Source organism: Odontesthes bonariensis, chromosome 6, assembly GCF_027942865.1.
Source record: "Odontesthes bonariensis isolate fOdoBon6 chromosome 6, fOdoBon6.hap1, whole genome shotgun sequence".
Lineage (NCBI taxonomy): Eukaryota > Metazoa > Chordata > Actinopteri > Atheriniformes > Atherinopsidae > Odontesthes > Odontesthes bonariensis.
Genome location: NC_134511.1, coordinates 23,433,714 through 23,456,031, shown reverse-complemented (window position 1 = coordinate 23,456,031; position 22,318 = coordinate 23,433,714). Strand labels below are relative to the sequence as shown.

The 22,318-nt window shown below is 41.5% G+C and overlaps 1 protein-coding gene across 1 annotated transcript; it reads left to right on the top strand.

Moving 5' to 3' along the window:
• The first annotated feature begins 91 nt into the window (after positions 1 to 91).
• On the top strand, positions 92 to 22,265 carry LOC142382320 (uncharacterized). The gene is made up of 13 exons (XM_075468040.1): positions 92 to 6,184; positions 9,347 to 9,458; positions 11,295 to 11,388; positions 12,032 to 12,086; positions 14,918 to 15,058; positions 15,157 to 15,317; positions 15,409 to 15,507; positions 16,115 to 16,260; positions 16,441 to 16,612; positions 16,731 to 16,843; positions 19,098 to 19,185; positions 19,502 to 19,561; positions 19,717 to 22,265. The coding sequence occupies exons 1-12, from the start codon at positions 6,073 to 6,075 to the stop codon at positions 19,553 to 19,555; spliced, it is 1,347 nt and encodes a 448-aa protein (XP_075324155.1). The 5' UTR covers positions 92 to 6,072; the 3' UTR covers positions 19,556 to 19,561; positions 19,717 to 22,265.
• Positions 22,266 to 22,318: the final 53 nt, after the last annotated feature.

The window sequence follows — 22,318 nt, the reverse complement described above, 5'->3', positions numbered from 1 at the left end:
TTTTTCCCTCAGCTGCACTCACTCTCCAATCACTCTCACTCCCTATTTAGTCTCCAGTCTCCCCTCTCAGTTGGCCGGATCTTTGTTTGCGCTCCATGCCAAGAAACCTGTTTGTTCCCTGGTCCTCGTCCCTTCCCAAGATAAGTATTTATTGCTATGCCAAGAGTTTTTGTTTGTTGGAAAACTGTATATAGATTTTCATTTTGAGTAAACAACATTTTATAGACAGACATGTAGTGTGTGAACTTTGCTTGGTGTGATACAAAGTAGTTCAAGTGAACTGTGAGAAACAGGGTGCTCTAGGATAATGTGCCACAACTCAACACATGGGGAACAAGATGTCCCAGTGAAATATTTGTTGCATCTTGCTCACAAGATTATTTTATGTATGCTGATTGTAACTAAGCTGTGTAATAAAAAGAACTACACGGGGAAAGTCGGATGGAGTCGTTTGAGCACGGGTGAAGGAGTAAGTTCTGTCACTCCGTCCGGCTCCTCTTGCAAGTAAAAATACAATCTTGTGCACTGTGTTTTGTTGTTCACTGGGGTTGTCTTGAGTGAACTGTGTTCCAGCTGGGTTAACTTTTAGACCCAACAGTTTGCTTTTTCCAACAGTCAAGTTTTTTGAATCTGGCTTTTTAGGGATTAAAACTCAGAACAAAACAGATGATTAGGTTACAAAACCCAAAACTGCAAGAACAGTGAAGATTGAAAATCACGAGGGAGTTTTACAACTTGCCAACCCTGAAGTTGTTAAAGTATTTCTTTGCTGTTAACAGTAAGGTAAATTAAAGATGCATTACATTTCTTAACCCTTAATAAACCCTGTCTTTACAGAAGGTGGTAGACTACATTTTAGATAACAAAATTTGAAATCTGACAGTCACATCTCGTTAATCTATTTTGACTCGTGCGTCCTGTCATAGATTTCAAAACCAAATACAGTGAATTAACACTAACTCCCCAGTGCCATCACAAAAAACAATTCAAACCCTCACAACAAATGGCTCAGTTTGAAATAACATTGACAACATCTAAAACAGAGGGATTTACCACCAAATAAAAAAAATGAATATCATGCAAACTTGTTCTATGCATTGTAGACAAAACCCTTCCCTAAGAAGCAATGCTGCCAATTACCTTAGCAAAGGAGCCACGCTGCATAATATTCAGGAAGGAAAGTTATTTAAATGGAATCTGCCTTATAAAGCCAGCAAAACAAAGGTTGACAATGTAAATATTCAGCAGGCTGGTTCATTTTAAACTCACCTCTTTCTTTGACTCTGAGGATCCCTCATTTAAGGTCATTTTGATGGCTGCAGTAAAACTATGTTCAAATAAACTATTAGACATGGTCCCTCTCAGTGGTAGAAACCTTCTTACATTATGACCGCCAGTTGTAAGGTGCAGCATATGACCTGAGCTCTGAGGCAGTGGGGCTGATAAACTCCTTGAAGCACATTCCTGCATGGTGCTTGGCAAAGGAAGGATTGCTGACCCGAATATAAAAATATCAAGCAGGCTTTGTAGCACATTTGACACTTGCAGCTTGTTTGAAATTAGTCTACATTTCACCCAAAATAAAAAGAAGTGACTGTTTTTAGTGGCAGAGAGGTTATAAGTAGAGCCGTACCTCAGATATTCAGCTGTCAGGAGAGTATTTGTAAGTATGATTGTGGTTACTTGAATAGAAGCATTATGAATTATTAACGTGTTTTAAAATGCTATTTAGGTTAAAAGGCAATTTTTCAGTCAACCCAAATGTATCGTTTTCTTCTCAGAGTATTTGAAAAGCGATCAAAACTTTTCTGGAACTCTACAATTAGCCCTTGGAGGAGTGTGTAGTTCTCAAAGCTGAATCCAAATGAAAGCATTTGAATGTAATGTTGTGCACTTGACAGTAGACCTTACACAACCTCTCACCCTAATAGTGCTGGTGACATACAATGACACAAGATTTGTTATAGTAACAAACGAGTGCTCCCAGCAAACAACTTATTTAGATTTGTCAGAAATCTATTTGACCACTTAATAAAACCATTATTCCTGCTGGCCAGCAAACAGTCACAGTTAGAAAAAAATTGATCCCTTGAGAAAGATTAAATGGATCAGATTTCATGTATTTCTTTTCTTCATAATTTGACCCTTTTATTTAATCTTTTAAGGTTACCAAATCAATTTTACTTTAGAAATGGGAGATGAGAGTTGATTCATCATGATCACCAAGATGTGATGCCCAGCAGTGACTTCTGAAACGAGGCAAGGCTACAAGGTCCTATTCTACAAGGTTTTACTCAATTATTTTTGTAAGTCAAGAACTGAAAAACTTAAATGTAGAGACTGGAAAGGCAGCTGTGGCCAACTTAGAGTCAACATCGATGGAGGAAGCGCCTCTTATCTTTTTAATCCTTTTTGACTTGTGAAAAGAATTCATCATAACAAGCTGTGTAAAGTTGGGAGGACGTATCAGTCAGTGTGACACTGCTTCAACTATTTGAATTTTAAACTTCTGTCCAACCGGTTGGGCCAAATTTCTAATCTGTAAGATTTCCCCTTCGCTGACCTTATAACCAGAGACAACCCCCAAAGTCATTTTGGCATTGTATGTTGGTAGCTCTTATAAACAAAAGAATGTCATCAGTGAACAACTCTATTTTGTCCAGAACAACCCCCCATTTATAATTTTCTCAATTTGGTTATTGCAGTTGAATTGAGCCATAGAGAGGGGGACGGGTAGACGAGTTGGGCGATGAGACACATCCCTCTATTGGCAATGTAATGTTTGAGAATATTTTACTCCGCTGTTATTCGGATATGCTTTGTATGACCATAGGGATGAACAGATTTACTGCAGACAAGAATGGACAGCACAATATACTGAAAGAAAATCAAGTGCCTGCAAGGTTTTTGGAAAAGAATATACATGATTAGATAAGACACAGGTTTAAAACTCTCTAAAAAGAATGATAGAGAAAAACCTAGATGAAAACATATCAAACTGAAAATGTTTTATCATGATACTTTCCCCACAGGCTCCCACACAATGCTTCGACAGTTTGTTGCGGACTGTACTTCCACTAATAAATGTTTATCTTTTGTCATCTATTTTTTTTTTTTTTTTTTTTTTCCCCCCACTTGTGTGGGTGTGAGTGATTGACAATATGCACTTATTTAGCACATGTATCTAACACTAGCAGTTACAAAACAGGTTAAATTCAGTATCTCCACCAGATACTGTGGTGCTGACAGAAATCCACTGTCAATATAATGGATTCAGTCTGACATTGTAGATAGACAAAGAAGCAACTAATCAAATCAAATTTATTTGTATAGCACATTTCATGTACAAACAGTTCAAAGTGCTTTACATAAAATAAAAGCATTGCAGCAGGGAGTGCAAGAAGCATTAAAAATACATAAAAGAATATAAAGAGAAACAAATAAAATCATTTAAATGAATTTAAAAACAGGCAACAGTCTAGATAAGTTAAAAGATATTTCATGCATAGACACATGAACAGAAATGTCTTTAACCTGGATTTAAAAATGTCTCCATTTGGTGAAAGTTTAATCTCCACTGGTAGTTTGTTCCACTTGTTTGCAGCATAACAGCTAAATGCTGCTTCTCCATGTTTAGTCTGGACTCTGGACTGGACCAGCTGACCTGAGTCCTTGGATCTAAGAGCTCTGCTGGGTTTATATTCTCTGAACATATCACAGATGTATTTTGGGCCTAAACCGTTCTGGGATTTGTAAACCATCAGCAGGCTTTTAAAATCTATTCTGTGACTGACTGGAAGCCAGTGTAAAGATTTTAAAACTGGTGTGATGTGTTCAGATCTCTTAGTCCGGGTTAAAACTCGAGCAGCAGCGTTCTGGATGAGCTGCAGATGTTTAATGCTCTTTTTGGGAAGTCCAGTTAAAAGAGCGTTACAGTAATCGAGTCTACTGGAGATGAATGCATGGATGAGTTTCTCCTGGTCTTTTTGGGAGAGGAAACCTTTAATTATGTTGATGTTTCTGAGATGGTAAAAAGCTGCCTTGGTGACAGCTTTGATGTGGCTGCTGAAAGTCAGATCTGAGTCTATCAACACTCCGAGGTTACGAACTTGGTCAGTGATTGTAAGGTCCCGAGTCTCAAGATATTTACCAACGCTGACCCTCTTCTCTTTGCTACCAAACAGAATGATCTCAGTTTTGTCTTCATTTAATTGTAGAAAATGCTCTCTCATCCAGGTGTTTACTTCCTCCAGACACTGACACAGTACGTCTGCTGCGCTGCAGTCGTCCGGTGACGGAGACACATAAAGTTGTGTATCGTCTGCATAACTGTGATAATTGATGTTAAAATTCTGCAATATCTGACCCAAAGGGAGCATATACAAGTTAAACAGAAGAGGTCCAAGAATTGACCCCTGGGGGACTCCACAAGTCATGGCCACTCGCTCAGATCCATAGCTGCCAATTGTAACAAAATAACTCCGGCCTTCTAAGTAGGACCTGAACCAGTTAAGGACCGCTCCAGAAAGTCCAACCCAGTTTTCCAGCCTGTGCAACAGGATTCTGTGATCTACAGTATCAAACGCAGCGCTGAGGTCCAACAGAACCAGGACTGAAACATTACCAGAATCAGTATTCAACCTAATGTCGTTTAACACTTTTACCAGAGCTGTTTCAGTGCTGTGATGACATCTGAAGCCTGATTGAAAGTTATCAACACTTCCACTTTCATTCAGAAAGTCGTTGAGCTGGTTAAATACACTGCCTGGTTAAATATGTGCGTTGAAGTCCCCACACCACACCACCTTTTCCCTTCCCATTTGGACTATTCCTTCCAGTAGCTCCACAGATAGCTCGTTACATGGGTTGTAATAGTTCATTACCACAATATTCGTTCCCCCTGTCCACCCAACCTCTACAGCCACACACTCACTTTCACCATTCACTTGCAGTTCCCTGTATACCAGCCCTTCTCCTATAAACGTGCAACACCCACCCCCATGCCCTTCTTGTCTGTCTTTCCGTACTGACGCGTACCCTGGAATATTGAACTGCAATTGCGGCAATTCGTAAATAAACTTTTTAAACTCTTGGCCATTGGCCACTAAACTTCTTGCGTTCCACTGTAATATTGTAAGTGGTTTTACTGTCATTCCACTAACTGTGATGATTGCATGTTGCCCTCCTGCAATAATTTTGTCACCTGTTCTATGGTCACATCTGCCATGTCTAAGTGGGTCTTTGCTGCGACTCTCTTTTTTGGTTACACAGTTAATCACATATGCCAGGAAAGCTAGGAATTGTGTCTTATCTGCAATCATTGCATTTGGCCCCACCTGACATCTGTGAGCCTGGGTCGGGTGCCCCTCACCCCCTAGTGCCCTATTCTGGCTTTCTGTCATTCCCACTGCTGTTACCGGCATGTGCACAATACATGCCCAGTAATATTGTTGTAATGTTTTAAATACTTGAACGCAGTTTTTCTAGAGAAGATAATTGCTTTGTATTTGGGAGTATCGTCCCTTGACTCTTTTGGGCTTTCACATGCGCGAGTGTACAACTAACCAGTGAGTTACATGCTGTTTATAAAGTTGTTTTGTAACGTCCCCATGCCAGTAATGTGAGAACCATGCATATGGTTTTGATGGTAAGGCTTGTGACTTTATTGTCGGATGGTTTATAAAGTGGTGTGACGTTTCTGCAGTGTGCAAGTTGTTGTTTTACGTGGAAGGGTTAGCAGTTGCCCCTATAGCCACCACGTATTAGCCTCGCATGACATGCTGTGCGGACAGAGCGATCTCCACACAGGGAGCGCAGATTTGCACCTGTCTGTGTCCTACTATCAGTATTTGACAACCTCTAGCAATGGAAATGCGCTTCAAATGCCCCGGAGTTCCCCTTTAATCCTGAGTGTAAATGGACCCACGGCTCAAACAGACCCACGGCTGTGCACATAGCAGTATTTGGCCACGGGGCGGCGCGTCTTCCGCACAGCAGCTCAATGCGTGTGCAACCCCGAAACCCTTCCCCCTTCGTAGTAACTGCAGTGACGGTTAAGTGGCCGTGCACACAATGTCGGGCAGAAAGCCCCGGTCTGTGGCAAACCCTCTGGAGTCTGCGATCACCACACCGAGTGAGAGGATACTGAAGGAATGCCACAGTCTGTATGTCGACAGCGAGAACGGTAAATATTCAATAACCGGGATTACAGCAAAGTTGAAGCAGAAACACAGAGGTTGTCATGTCATGCAGCTGAGCGGTCCCACATTGAAGTTTATGGTCTGGGGTTAAAAATGAAATGCTCCCCGTTTGGTTTGTAAAGGGGTCTGGTGCGTACGACAGCTGCTGTCAGTGTCACACACATGACACCGAGCAGCGGAGAGGCTCCTCTGCGGCTCCGCAGGGCAGCGCCCGTAGCTGGCTGTGTGCAGACTCACAATGTCAATGTCATTTCCACTGTCACGCTGCATTACTGGCTTTTTGAACACGTTATCCGAGCTTAAAAACAGCCTCCCGCTGTGTGATGTATAATAAACTGTCTCCACGTCGATGTCCGTTGCTGTTCTGCAACCGTGGTCCTGTTATTTTGCATTATTCCCTCAATCCCTGTGTTTGTGTGGAGACTTTTACTGTTGAGACACTTGAAGAGCCCTTTGCCATGTTACTGTCTTAGTTAATGGAGTGTGGACGGTTATTGAAGTGCGAAGGGTTAACTGAACAGAAAAGACTGAAACAAACTGAACATGTGACAAAGCAAAGCTTGGTAAGCTCCGTCTTCTCACACTCACATTTCCACACATGCACACCCGTGAAAAACAGTGCAGACTGGTTCGTGCTGGCAGCTGCAGTGCAGCAGTTTGCTGCTCAAAGCCTCTTAAATGAAGGAGACATAGAGGGGTTCTCTGACCTGCTAAGATTCTATTCAGAGGAATGAGACTGAAAACGTTTGCTGCTCAATTAACTGTATATAAGGATATATAGTTTTTTTTGCTGGAAAAAATACAGGTCATGCAATATTTGATGGAAAGTAGAGATCACAGTTCTGCTTAGTTATGTATTTATCACATGTGATAATAATAATAATAATAATACATTTAATTTAAAAAAAAAAGCGCCTTTCTCAACACTCAAGGACACTTTACAACACATTAAAAAAAACACAATAAATAAAATAACAAGTTAAAAAAGAGGCTAGAGGGAGAATGCAGCTTGAAACAGATGGGTTTTGAGTTTTGATTTGAAGAGGGGTAAAGAGTCAATGTTGCGGATATCTGGTGGGAGTGAGTTCCAGAGTTGGGGAGCAGAGCGACTGAAAGCTCTGCTCCCCATGGTGCTGAGACGGGCAGAGGGCACAGAGGTGGAGGGAGGAGGATGACCTGAGGGAGCGAGATGGGATGACAATGGCGAGGAGATCAGACAGATACGGGGGGCGAGGTTGTGGATGGCCTTGAATGTGTACAGTAGGGTTTTGAAAGTAATTCTGAATTTGACCGGGAGCCAGTGAAGCTGCTGGAGGACGGGGGTGATATGGTGAAAGGAGGGGGTACTGGTGATGATGCGGGCTGCAGAGTTTTGAACCAGTTGAAGCTTATGAAGGGATTTGTGAGGGACACCGAAAAGGAGTGAGTTGCAATAATCTATGCGGGAGGTGACGAGGCTGTGGACCAGGATAGCAGTGGTGTGAGGAGTGAGAGAGGGGCGGAGACGATTAATGTTACGTAGATGAAAATATGCAGACCGGGTAATGTTATTGATGTGGGAGTGGAAAGAAAGTGTGCTGTCGAGGATGACACCCAGACTCTTAACCTGAGGGGAGGGGGACACGGCGGAGCTGTCTATGGTGAGGGAAAAACTGTCAACTTTGGAAAGGGTGGATTTGGTGCCAACAAGGAGGAGTTCCGTTTTATCACTGTTGAGTTTAAGGAAGTTTGCAGTGAACCAGGATTTAATCTCAGAGAGGCAGTGGGTGAGGGAGGAGGGAGGGAGACTGGCGTCAGGTTTACTGGACAGATAGAGCTGGGTGTCATCCGCGAAGCAGTGGAAATGTATACCAAATTTTCGAAAAATATTGCCAAGTGGGAGGAGGTAGATGATGAAGAGGAGGGGCCCCAGGACGGAGCCCTGGGGAACACCTGAAGTGACAGGGGAGGGCTGAGAGGAGAAGGACTTGAGCTGTATGAACTGAGTGCGGCCTGTGTGGTAGGAGTGAAACCAGTGCAGGGGGGTGCTGGTGATGCCTAAGGAGGAGAGTCTATTGAGGAGGATGGGGTGAGAAATGGTGTCAAAAGCTGCACTTAGATCGAGGAGGATGAGAATGGAGATGAGACCGGAGTCAGCTGCCATGAGGAGGTCGTTGGTGATCTTGATAAGGGCTGTTTCTGTGCTGTGGCATGGACGGAAACCAGACTGGAATTGTTCATAAAGGCTGTACTTGGTGAGATGGGAGTGAAGTTGGGAAGCAACATTTTATCCAATGTTGAAACAGTGATTTCTTTTTTCTTTTTTTCATTTCAAATAAATAGCTACTAATCTTTAATTTGATGCAAGCATTATTTCTTCATAGAAGTTGGGACTGGAGCATGTTTACCTCAGCATATTCTGGACTGGAAGTGGGTCAGTTTAGGACCTGGACTGTTTCATTACAGCAGTGTGTTGCTGTAATGAATCTTGTGTCTTTTGGCATCATCCTCATGAAATTAGCGAAGCCTTGCTTGAAAAATACCTCATCTGGAAATCAACAGATGTTGTTCCAAAACCTGTGGATGTCATTCAGTCTGGGTTGTGCCCTTGCAGATGTGCAGGTTATCAATAGAATGAGCACTAATGTGTCCCCATTACTGTCATGGATTCTGGCTTTTTGACATTTTCCCAATTATCCAGTTTGTACCTCTCCCCTCTAGACAAGAGGCCAGAGACGTCCATGACTTTCAAAATTAATTAAAAATTCTATAAAGTCATATTATTTCACCTTAAATGAGCTTGAGCCCAGTTTTAGTGTTCACGCATGATTGTTTTCCTCATGGCATTCCTGTCTTTTAAAAAGAGGGTTGTACCTGGTAAATGTGCATATAAAGCTGTTTTCCTCTTTAGTTGTTTTTGCTCACATTAGAGATAAAAACATCTTTATTCCTATGTTAGTATTTTATGTGATCTCAGAGCCAGTCTAGGCAAGGCAAGGCAAGTTTATTTGTATAGCACAATTCAACTACAAGGCGATTCAAAGTGCTTTACAGAGACATTAAAACAGTAGAAATAAAAAGCATGAAGCAGTCTAGTTCATTACACTGAGTTACCCCCTCAGTTGCTGCAGTCCCCGACTCCTCCGTGACTGTGTCCGTGTTTTCAGGCCTGGTGAAGATTGCCAGCAGCCTCGGCGTCCGGCTCCTGCCACCGAGAAAGAAGATCTTTGTGATGATAATGGGTAACCACTCCGCAGGAAAGAGCTCCTTCATTAACTGGTAATAAATCTTTCTTTTTTCGTAGGATTGGTCATTTCTGTGTCACACTGCCTGACCACCACCACATCCCCTCCTCCATGTGCAAACCAGAGTTTGGTATATAAGGAGTAGAGGAAAAATATCTTCACACGTGACTTCAAGAAAGTGCTTTTTTGATTTGAGAACAGTCCAGTAAAATGTTTATTTTTTTTATTTTTATTTTTTTTTTTTAGAGATTTTGAATGTTGATGACCGAAGATACACAGGTTTTTTTTGACGGCAGCTACGATGCGAAGTTGTTTTCTCCTGCAACACAGTTGGTTTCTTGACAAAAGCTGCATTAGTATTTAAGCCGATTAAAATCAAAATGAGAGAAAATATTGACCAAATTGAAGATTGTATAAAATCCTGGTCATTAGTGTCTGCAACACAGTTTCAGAAGCATTGAATTAGAATATCCTTCAGCGTTGTATAATGACAATATTCTTTTAAAAGTTCAACAAAATATAGGCTTTAACATGTTGCAATAAAGATCCAAACAGTAAATTTGTCAATGATAAGTAGTTTTCTGGATTTATTTAAATTTGTTCCTCACTTGTGCCTAGTTTTTCATCGTTCAAATGACAATAATTATCCAAGAAGGGATGCCGTGACTGCTTAAAACTGTTCCTATAATACAGTTATGGAGACATGAAAAGTGTCTGAGACCTTTGGCGGGCTTTGAATGGATAAAAAAAAAAAAAGCGACGGAATCAGAAGATTACCACAAAGAAGTTAATAAGTTTCTGAAGCAGAGGTTTAAGTTGTAGGTTTCGGGCGTTTCAACAAGAAAACAACTCGCTTCTCACAAACTTGAAAGAGCCTGAACACACAGCAAAGCAAGAGTGGCAGAAACTACCAGCAGAAAGGAGCAAGAAGCCTCGAGGCTTCCAAATGATATATTTACTAAAAGGCGGCCATCTTCCTCGATGGGACGCGTTCAGGGAAAACCTTAACATTTTGCATTTTTCCTGGAATTAATATAAACAAGTAAACACTCTTCAGATGTCATTGTTTCAGCATTATTTAATTAATTTACCAATGGTTTTGTTTCTACATTTGGAAAGTTTGGAGTTATGAATGGTTTAATAATGTACAAGGTTAGCTTCCTGTTCTGAAAAACCTTCACAGTATTGTCCTGAGCTAATTCGGCGCAAAGTTCTGAACTTCCTCCCTCCGTAAGTGAAAGGTGTCAGCCGTGCTAAGTGAACCTCGTTTGTCTCGGCTGGATCCCGTCCCGGGGTCTGTAGGCGTTTGAGCATGAATTTGGATGAGGGTGAGAGCAATGTAGACATTGTATCACTCTTGTGTCCTCTTTAAAATACCACCAGGTTATTTCCAGAGCCTCTGTTCAGTTGATTTATCTGGTAACTTAAACATCCTTTTATGGTGACATTTGTCATTTGGGTGTTGATTGGAAATTCAATTGAAAAATGTTTGATTTGAGGTGGTGGCAGTTCTCATGGCTGTCATTTGGCCTTGTGGCATTTATTGTCCGGCCTCCTGAGCTGCTAATTCATTAAAACCTCAGTGATCATACGTTCACATCCCGCCCTCTGCTAGTCATATAAGACATGACTTAACATTTTACACAGACCTCTGGCCAGTCTGTTTTATTTATATATATATATATATATACACACACACACACATATCATTATACACTGCAGAATAATGTTGGTCATGATACAGTTGGTCTCGTTTGTTTGGCGTCCTACCAGGAATGAGGTTTCATATCTAAAGCTTTTATTACAACAATGATGAAGTGATTGATTTTTTTTTTTTTTTTTTTTTTTTTTTTTTTTTAATGCTTTCTAGGTATGTTGAGGAGCACATTCAGAAAACGGGTGTGGCCATTGAAACTCAGGGGTTTACCTTCATCACAAGTGGCCGCAAGAGAGAATCGCTCACGGTAAGAAAAGCGTGAAGACAGCCGACATGTCCAACAATGCTACAGAGGCACTTGGTATTCATGGTGTGTGAGATTGGAAAATGCACCTAATGCTTGAAAACGGACCATTATAATGACCTTTTTCACTCCAGTTTAACGCCTGCACATCTTTCCCAGATCGATATTTTCTGTTCAGACGTCACCGCTCGACGTGTAGGTTTTTGAATCTTTCACTTCAGTGAAGGTAACTGAAGCTGCGGCCGGTTATAAAGGCAGATGAAGCAATACGTTCGATGTATGAGTGTGTGAAAGGCACTCCCCGCACTGAGTAGGGATTTCTGTATGCTGCTCCAGTGAGGCGCTGTGTTGCACCTTTATGCATCTTTCCCCGTTCATAAACAGGCTTGGGAGACACCCGTCAGTCCTCTCTAATCCATTCACTCGACTCCTCTTTTCACATCGTGCTGTGGTGAAGGTGATGGAAATAATAATATATTTACAGTGCAGGACTGACTGCAGAGTGGCTAAAGCTGGCACCCTGAGCTGCAGCACAGCAGCCGATGTGTGCAAAGTGCTATGAGGAGAGAGGACTCTGCTGGAGAGATGTGGTTAGTATTTATCTCATCAGGTTCTTTCTCACGTTGTGTTTTTGTCTCTTTCTCAGGGGAATGCAACGCTACATCTCTACCCTCACTTTCGACCCCTCCTTGAGTTCAAAGGTAAGACTCGTCTTTTCTTTTTTTTCTTTACACCCTCTTAATGGGGTTTTTCTGAAAAGTGCAGTTTTCACCGTATGTTATCTGGAATCATAACTCTGTTCCCAAGAGAAAATGTCCCTCTTCTTATGGATCTGACTTCATAGCACTCCGTATGTGATGCACCAGATAGCAGTTTTCTTTTCCAAAAGGTTTCGCGGAAAAGAGCGGTGTAGGACTGGTTTTACCTGCGGTGTTTCTCGTGAGGATAATCACTTAAAATCTTCAGGCTTTGTATCTCCCTACTTTTGATGTTGAAAGCAGCACAAGATATTTTCCCCCTCACTGATAGAATCAGCACTGCGGCCGGCACATCACTGATTCATTAACACGTCTGAAAACTCTAATGAACCTAATTAATGTCGCCTTTGTTGTGCATGCAATTAGAGAAATGCATCTGTTTGTGCTCTCTGTTGATTGGGATTGCTCTTTCGCCACTTCATAGGGTGAAAAAACACGGATAAAGTGTTAGAATGCAGCATTAGTCCAGAGTCGCTACGAGGACGGTGAAAAGGATGAGAGAGTGAGAGAGATTTAAGATAACGCTCTGCTGTGCGGTCCATGAATAGTTCCTTCTGGAATTGTGCTATTCAAAGTGTTTGTTATACACTCAGTTCAAGAGTAAAAATGAAGTGTTTTTTTTTTTTTTTTTTTTTTTTAATAAGAAAAGAAAAAAAATCCACAACATCCCCAGAAATCCTCACTGTCATGCTGGAGATGCTTATGTGTTTCTGCTAAGCACAGGTCCGGATTGTGTTTTGTAATTTCATATATACTTGAAGTGCTTTACCTGGATGACTCAACACGGATCCATGAACTTAACGTGTTAAGGTCGAAATCCCTCTCCTGCTTTTTCCCGTCCCATAATGTACGTGCCGTTTGTGTCGGATAGATCCGAGTCGAGATGAGCCTTGCGTGTGAGAGAGTGTGAGCATGTGTGCGTCAGCAGTGGGCTGGTGTCACTTGTCGCGGGCGAGCGTCTGGGTGTGCCCGAGCGGGGCTGTGCGGAGAGGGTGGGGGTGATGTGAGTATGCTGACAGGGAGTATGTGGAGAGCGAGGGTTCACTGGGCGTGGACTCACGGTGGCGTATGAGTCACACGCCCAATCGACAGCAGTGCAGTGTAGTCAGGAGGAGCTGCTGAGAAATGTCACAGCCATTAGAGACAGAACGGCACAGCCCAGGCTCCAGCAGCAACAGCTCTACTCTGCTGGCCTGAGCGATGTGCTGCTGGAACACAAGCAGGATTTTTTTTTTTTTATTTGAACTTCATCGCTACCTCTGGAAATACACCACATCAGGCATCTGTTTCGTTGTCACAGTGACTGAGGATGACTCATCAGAAAGGCACCACATATCCTTACGTGGGAGCAGCTGCCTGGTTATCTTTTTACAATGAACTTGTAGAAACCTTTTAGTCTTATTCAATACCTGCATGGCTAATATTTAAACCTGAATTCTGTTAATCTTTGTACCCTCAACCTGTTGTCAAGAGCTTAGACCACATTGACATCACTGTTGTTAGTTAGGAAAGATGTTTGACTGCTCATTTTATTTGTTACATCAAGTCTGGTTTGATCTGTTTGGCCCAAGTTCTTTTTGAAGTCTTAGATTATGCAGCTTTATGCAGCCTTTACTCTTTTCCTCGTGCACAGGATCGTCTGCGTAACCCTCTCGCTTAGAGTCATTCGAGGATCTTAGCAGCAGATAACAGCGAGTTATCACTCTTGTTTTCCTTTTCCCCATTTTTAGAGAACTTTCTTTTAATCTTCCGCATGGATACATCTGTACTGGGGGCATTTAATTTACTGATTTCAGCAGCAGATGCATCCATTTGTTCTGTAGAGATGACTGACTGTAGTACTGTAGCAATAAATTAAATGACTGTCTTAAAGCACAGTCATCTTTTGCACAATTTGAATGTCTTGATGTTGTCAGACTTTGTGAGTTTGTCTGCAACACTTGTGATAGGAGGCAGATGTATTGATATTGTGGCCATACTGATGTAAGAGAGACATAGGGTTATGCTAATGTGCCACAGCAGCAATGGCCCTACTCTCTCCAGCAACAAGGATGTGATTTGTGCTGGGTTTTGACACCTGCCTCTTCGCATGAAACAGCCTCAGTGTCATCCCAGGCCTCTGCTGTGTGTGTGTGTGTGTGTGTGTGTGTGTAGAAGGGTGGTGCGGTGGGCTTAACCATGGGGATGTGTCCTAACAGCCATCCGGTTCTGTTTGGGAGCCGTGAGGGTGGGGTTCATGTGTGGTGATTGTGGTGGAATATCGTAACCTCGCAGTGCGTTGCCTCACAGTCGTTCTTCACTGGCTAGCTTTATGTCCCACGCCCCACACTAAAGCTGCCAGTTGAAGAGCTGTTGTGTGTAACCATGACAACACATCTCTCCACAGATGGGACAGTGAGAAATGTTAGAACTGACAAGTGCTGGGAAGAAAAAAAAGAAAAAGTATGAAAACTGAAGTTTTATCCGTGAGGGTGCGGCTGCTGCTGACCATGAGAGTTGAACCAGAATCCGCTTCACGCAGACGCCGTAAACACACGCGCCTTTGCAATAACAAACACAAATGATTCGAAAATGCAAAGTCGCAAGCGCACAAAGTTGACTTTTGAGCTCTTGATTTCAGTGTCACCGATCTCTCTCAGGTCTCCATGTATTGACCGCACTGCGGCTTCCAGTCACCCATAATGATAGAAACATTAGAGACAACAGCTTCCTGCAGGAACTCCTCTTTAACACTGTGTACTCACCCCTGAGCACGAAAACCTTGTGTTTTCCAGGTGTTACCGACTACCTGTCTTCTGAGATCTCTACCTCAAAGCAGAAGAAGTTCAGCCTGGTGACATTTGTGGACACTCCAGGTTTGGTGGATGGAGACATGATCTACCCTTTTAATGTCAATAGCGCCATCACCTGGTTGGGTATGTTTTTGTCATTAAGTTTTGCCTCTGGCGCTGTCAAATATGTCGTTGTGAAAGCTGTTGTGTTTCTTGAACGGATGCCTTTTTTTTTTGTGCAGGAGAACAGGCCGATCTGATATTCGTGTTCTTTGATCCGATGGGTCAAGCACTGTGCAAGCGCACACTCAACATAGTGGAGAAGCTGAGTGAAAAATGTGGCGACAAGCTGTTGTTTTACCTCAGCAAGGCCGATGAAGCTGGGAAGGAGACAGACAGACAGGTCTGTCCACTTCATTTGTTTGCTCTGTAACTCATTCCATTTAGAGTCAGTAAAAATGACCTTTTTTTTTCTTTTCTTTTTATAAACTCAGAGGGTAATGATGCAGATTGTTCAGGAACTGTGTCGCCGTCCAGGTCTGAACAAATGTGGATTTGAGATGCCGACGATATACATCCCCAACCCACAGAAGGTAAAAAAAATAATAACTTTGTGCTCCTGTATTTGTTATTTACCATGTAGCTGATTTGAGTTTGTGATTAAGGTTTGAACATCTAGTTTAACAGACAGATAAAACCTTTATTTGATAAACTGAAGCTTAGTCATGGAATTGCGCAGCTCAGCAGTGTTTCCCTCAGATCTCTTTAAGGATCTGGTTGTGAGGCTCTCTGCTGTCTGTGGGGCCAAAGAGCCATCAATCGAACTTTGAATGTAAATTTTTCACTCTAGTTTTCTTGGTGGTCGTTGATTAGAGTCATCCAATCGTAGGGGAGGGGCACAGTGATCGTAAACCATGGACTGCCTTTAACAATGGCAGCCGCAGTCCTGAGTTATTGCTGCACCACCTTGTGATCTACAAGCGCAAGGCTCCACACTGCATAGTAGATTTGTGTGTCCCTCCAGACCTCCAGTTGATTTTTGCTGAGCAAGTGCAGCTTCACTCCCTGCTAAGTGCACAAGGCTGCCTGTCAAAATACCCTCAGGATCTTTCATGGAAGTTTACAGACCGTCCATTCACTGGGATGCAGAAAATGTTTTTACTCTCATTCCAAATCGGATGCGTTTGTTTTGCTGTTTAGCCGAGCAGGTGTGTGAACCAGATCGATGGCGTTTGTCAGACCATCGAGAAGACCATCAACCAGGCTGTTCAGAAGACTTTGGATCAGCTGGAGAAAGACTCTGACCTCATTTGTTCCACCATCAGCAGCAGACTGGAGCAGGACAGGTTTGAGTCTACATTTAATGCTGCTCAAGTTATTGCTAAAGGTTTGATATTCACCCTAATGTATCATGAAATGTGGCATCTTAATAAACCATATCATGTATAAACGGAGGATGTTACTGGCATCAGATATTATCGGCTGCGGTAAACGTGTTAAACCAGATTTCCTCTGTGTGCACTCAGGGCCGATGTGGCTTACAACAAAAGCGTCCGCCTTCACTCATTCCTGTGTGGGGCTTTAGGCGTTTTCCTGCCTTTTCTCTTCATCCTCAGTTTCATCGTGAACACCTTTTCCAAAGAGCATCTGGACGAGCTGTTGGGGGAAGGTCCAACTCGTACTGTCACAATCTTCACAGTAAGTCCAGAGAAACCTTTATTTGAGCGGTGAGCGACGGCAGCAGTGATGCAGCACTACGTTTCGTTAATGAGGTGCAGCTTGTTTTCTGATTGTTCGTTTAACACGTGTCTCACAGGGAATAGTTATGTATTTGTGGGACTGGATACCAGAAGACGGGCAAGTGGTGTTTGTGATTATTTTTGGGGCTTCTTGCTACTTCCTGCTTTTCCTGGCAAAACATTTTTTGGGGTAAGTGATTCGAGTGTTCATCATAAACATTCACACAAATGCATGAATAGCTCGAATGGTTTATTTATCAAAAAGTTTGAAGAATTCATTTTCTAAGTCATTAACCGCCCACATTCAGGGCCAAACCTGACTTGACTTAATCTGAAGGAAGAATAAAGATTACAGAAGGGTATATATCAAGCTCCTTAACTGCGTATTGAGTGGCCTGATGGTGAGTTGAGTTTATCGGTGAAGTCTGACATTTCTTTTTTTTTTCTTTTTAAAAAATGCCCTTTTTGATTCGGGAATCTGGGAACTTCACTAAAATGTCAACTGAGGTGACATTCCTGCCTTACCTGAGGTGATAGACTGTAGAAGTGGGCTGTTTTTGGTTGAGAGTATGTTGTTATAGACATCTCTCTCTGATGTAAAAACTTTGCTACAAATCTGTGCGAAGCTGTCATTTTTTTTTGTCTTGTATTGTATCCGCCTTCACACGACTGTAGCCATATCTGTATGATCTTCAATATACCAATAATTAAATGATATTACCCACAAAATGCAATTGGAAATGTAAACAGCTGTTCATAAACAACTGTTTTTAGAGCCTCTGTGGACCCATTGCTACAGCTCACATGTAAATGTAAAACAAATTGGAGCGCTGTGACAACTTATCCACTAAAACCTTTACTGTTTAGACTGAACCACTCAAGTTTCAAATATAGTTCCTGTACATGTATTACTAATGTTTTTTTCAAGTCTTATATCTCAAGGCAATAAAAGAGACAAACCCCTTTGTGGTTGAGAACTCTGAGGAGCAGTTTTTTGCTCGCCAGGCAAGGAAATTGCAATAATCGCGCTGCAAATGGTGGCACAATCCAGCAGTTGCACTCTCCTTCAGCTCCTGCTTCCAGGCCGCAATGCACGACGGCCTGTTTGGACTGATGTAATGTACAGTTCTTTACGCTAGTTTTTGTTTGTTGTGTTGAATTTGTAGTGCGATATAAAGCGAAAGTTTAAAATGGCTGACTCACTATATTGTGAGGAAAGAGTCGACAGTTTGAACAGACTAAAGTAATAACACAGTTGAACGAAACAGAAAGCCAAACAAACAAAACTTAACACAGAGGCTGTAAAAAAAAAAAGGAGAGAAAAAAACATGGAAATCAGAACAACAAGAAAACACAAAAACCTAAAACTTAACAAACTATGAGACTATGGCAAACACTGAGAAAACAGAAGAGTTTAACAGCAGAGAATCTGACATTATCAACCAATGAGCTCTGCTACTCAGTGAGTTTAGAGTTTTCAGTTAAGCCTGGTTTATAGTCGGTAACGCAAGACGCAACGCAAGCCCTTGCGCGGTTGCAAGCCCCCCCTTGCGTGCTTGCGTGTGTCACCTCAATTTTCTAAACTTCACGCAAGACGCAAGGCGCGAGCAGAGCTATAGAGTAGCCACTCTGGACGTGAGCACAAGCCACTATCTACATCACATCTGGCGGCGTGTTCATCTTCCGGTTTCATCCCCTAATAAAAGACCTCTGTTTTCAAACGCCAAGGTAGAAAGCGAAGAAGAAGAAGAAGAAGCATGAATCCCATAGACATAATATATATAATATATTGTCTATGATGAATCCACTCGAAGAGAGACTTGCCGAAGAGGTCCTGGCGGTGAATTTCCTTTCATTGTAGTAGGCTTGTCATTGAAAAAACCCGCTACTCCACCTACTGTCCTGGCGGTGAATCGCCACGCAGCACACGCAAGCGCCGGCAAAGCTAAATGAAGCATAAACGTCTCGAGCCATTAACACAAGCGCAAGACGCAAGCGCAAGGGCAGTTAAAAGAAGTATAACTCAGCCTTTAGAAGCTCCTCACCCACACTGCTGACCCAAGGTTTGCACAAAGCCTGAGAAGGGGGGAGGGGGGGCGGGGGCAGGAGCCACAAGGGCGAGTTTCAGACAGAAAGGAAGAGAAAGAAGGGCTACGAGCCTGCAGCAGATTAATGAGCATTTATTTTTCATTATGCACAGCTGTTGTAGTGAAGTCCTGGAGTAAAAATGCAGAGCTGGAAATTGTCATGATATATCTCCTTTAACTCTCAGAATGGTTTATGGTGATGCTTTTATCTTGGCTAAAAGCTTGTGTGCTTAATTAGAAAGTGAATGCAAATCAAATACTCATCCACTTTCTCTCGCACGCATCGAGACCTACACGCACACAAGCAGGTAAAGTTATCTAATTCCTCTTTCTTGTCTTTATGTTCTTTGTCGACAGCCGAGGTAGTAAGACTCTGACGAAGAAAGAGAAGAGGGCGATGGCAGAGTACAGTGACTATATCCATGATATCGTCAAAACAAAGAAGGTCAGATTCGTATTTCATGCCATTATGTTGTTTTCTTCAAACCTTCTGTTTTGTTTCATCTTTTGCATTAACCACCGTTAAAGCCACAATGCAGTAATGACTAAAGAATTGCCACCAACACTGCAGTTCTTCTCAGTGTCTTGCAGCTGTCGAGTCTTTGGATTGACACCTCAAAGCTGTGACGCTAAATGTTTAACACAAATTGTACTGCTTAATGCGTGTCAGTGTTGTGTTTTTAAGCTAGTTCCATTACCCTCTAATGGGTACGAAAAAGCATCATGAAAGAGAGTCTCACACAGGTCGTTTTGCTCCACAGGCTAAGCTGTATGAATGGTACCTGCAGCAGTGTGCAGCAGAATATGACCTCTGATTCGGGGTAAGCTGAGGACCATCTGCATGCGGATGTTGTCATGTTATTGCCAATCATGTGTCCCAGTGTGGCAGTTGACATTTAAAGTACAATCAGAGGGACTTTTTTTTTCTTTTTCTGTGACAATCATCCACTGAATAACCAGATTCTCCTCCTCTCAGTCGCAGGTGTAACGTCTAATGCCGCAGAGATCACTGCCAAGATTTTATCATCTCATCAGCCAATTTTAAAAAGTGCCTTGTTTACTGAGCGCAGGACAAGCTGTGATTGTAGCCGTTTGATAAAAGTAAAATTCACAATGTGACAGTTTAGTTTTTCTAGTACATCCATGTAAAGTGCTAAAAGAAAAAACAAAAACCAAGAAAAAAGGAAGTGTTTACAAATGAAAATGTATCTCTTTTAAGCTCTGCTTTAACCAGCAAATATATTTTTGTGATTGTTTCATGTTGTCATGGTCCAAAAATCTCACTTCCCCGTCCTGGCTGACACCCGACCTGAATGTGCTTTCATGCTGTGTGTATGCAATAAAACTCCAGTAAGCAGTGCTGCGGTAACCCCTGGATGGGCATTACAGCCAAGTCTGTAGAGTCAGTAAACCTTTGACATTTACCTCAAAAAAGTTCATCTGACGGGAACCGTCTTGTTCTGGTTTGTGAGCCTCAGCCGTTAAATGTTTTTATGGAATTAACATTGTTATGGACTACTTTAATACAACAGTATAGTAAAGCTGGTGAGCAGGGACGGCACCGCACTGATATGTACATCCTAGTTTGTGTCACTGCGCACTGAACCCTGCAAGTCGTCTACAGACAAATTCAACTGTTAACAACCCTAAAATGCCTTCACTCTCAGTGTTTGTGTTGTATGAATATTTTATTAGTCTCGACAGATTAAGTGCTTTTTTCCGAAGGATGCATCGATCCAGATCACCCCACTCGGTGTCAGAACTGAAAGTGGCCATTTTGTTGCCACATTAGATATAGCTTTCTTCTCAGTTACTTCAGGTAATTCAGTGTTTTTACTGTCGGATCATCCAATTGTGGTGGGCTAACAGCTCGGCTCGGCACAGCAATTGCTGTTGTCACATTATCAGACACAAAATAGATGAGGTGATTGAGGTGGTTAAGTCTTTCCGTGCTGGCAAACCTACCTTAATTCCCCAAGTTCATGTCATGGATTTTCTTAGAAAAAAAAAATAAAATAAGATGATAATTTAAAAAAATATCATGAAGTTTTCTGGGCCTTGGAGAACCATAACAAATACTTTTTAAAACATTTTTTAATGTAGTTTTTAATTATTAAGTTAGTTATTTTTTTTTCTGATTCTTTCCAAACCCAATCGGCTTTACCCAGTAATTTGCACCTAGAAGCTGAATGTCTTACAGAAGTTAAATTGATAATGATAAATATTTTTAAACTCATATCCCCAATTTTCACAAATAAATATCTCCACTAGTTTCAGCTTAATTTATATAGTTGTATTGCGTGAAGGCGTTTGAACAGAACAGATGTTTTACTCTTAGTTGAGGTTATAATGGTTGGGGATGTTTTATAAAAATTACTTGTACTTGTACTTGTCTTGTATGTTAATAGCTGGACATAAAAATAAACATAGGGTAGAATTCATATAGTTAGCAAAAACCTCAAATTAAAACTGAAATGAGGAACCACTGTAGAAGTGACATTTATTGCAAAGAAGTAGTAAAGGGCTTGCAATAGAGTTCACGAGATTGGGGTAACTGATGAGGTGTCCGGTGAGTGTAGGGAAAATGAAAGACTTACTTAATAATTAAACCACTTAATGTTTTTACTAGACTCGGCACAAAGTCCTTATTGGTAAAGAACACAACTCTAAATCTGTGGCTGTCAGGTTCTTAAAAAAAAAAAGATAGAACTGTATTAAAACTGCATATAATTAAAGTTTGCCTGCAAAAGCTGCAAAACTAGTCAATTTATAGATTTATGCAATTAGATGAAACATTTTTCACTTGGATGGAAAATTGTTATAATTGCATTTGTTTACTACACATTACAGTCAGCGACAACTGTATTTATGAATGATCCTGAGGGTTCATATATCTGTTATCTATTAGCTGTCACTTAATTAAAGTTCATATAACTCTGTGACAGTTGAGGCTTAAAGACGTGACGAAATTATTCAATTTTGCTCTCGAACATAAAACATTCACATGGTGTTCGGGGTGGACTTTTCACAGTTTCAAAGTTTTATTTTATGTTATTGCTTTTTTTTTTTTTTTTTTTTTTTTTTTTTTTTTTTTTCTTGATGAAATTCCATGACGTGAACCGTTGGGAGGGGTTTCATCAGTTGGAGTGAAAAGATTGAAATGACTCCGCATGAAATCTCAGTTTCAGAATCTGTACCCGAAGCTAAAGTTGGATCAGTACATCCTTATGGCTTATCCAGAATAATCTACAACAACCTCTATGGGCTGTTTGCAATATTATTGTAGATACTTTCAGTTTATGTTTTATATGTAAGATGCCTCCTAGGTATTATCCTCCTTAGCTATTCATGTTTTATTATATTTTTGAGTTTGGGAAAACTTTTGAATGAAACAAATCTGTATAGTTTTTAATATTTGTAATGTATTAAACCTCAGACTCAACAGATTTTTCAAGAAATGCTCTTGACATAGAAGCCATGCTCTGTCTCTTGCTTGGAAATTATTAAAACTCTTTTACAAACTCACAGATTTGACTGCTTCCTGGTTTATTATCAACTTCAGTCAAGAATGTGTATGA

What these genes read in the sequence shown, in the direction of transcription:
- LOC142382320 (XM_075468040.1), top strand. Translation starts at nt 6,073, where the DNA reads ATGTCGGGCAGAAAGCCCCGGTCTGTGGCAAACCCTCTGGAGTCTGCG. An exon ending in AAGAGCTCCTTCATTAACTG is followed by an intron (nt 9,459 to 11,294) that starts GTAATAAATCTT and finishes AATGCTTTCTAG; the next exon opens with GTATGTTGAGGAGCACATTC. An exon ending in TAGCGCCATCACCTGGTTGG is followed by an intron (nt 15,059 to 15,156) that starts GTATGTTTTTGT and finishes TTTTTTGTGCAG; the next exon opens with GAGAACAGGCCGATCTGATA.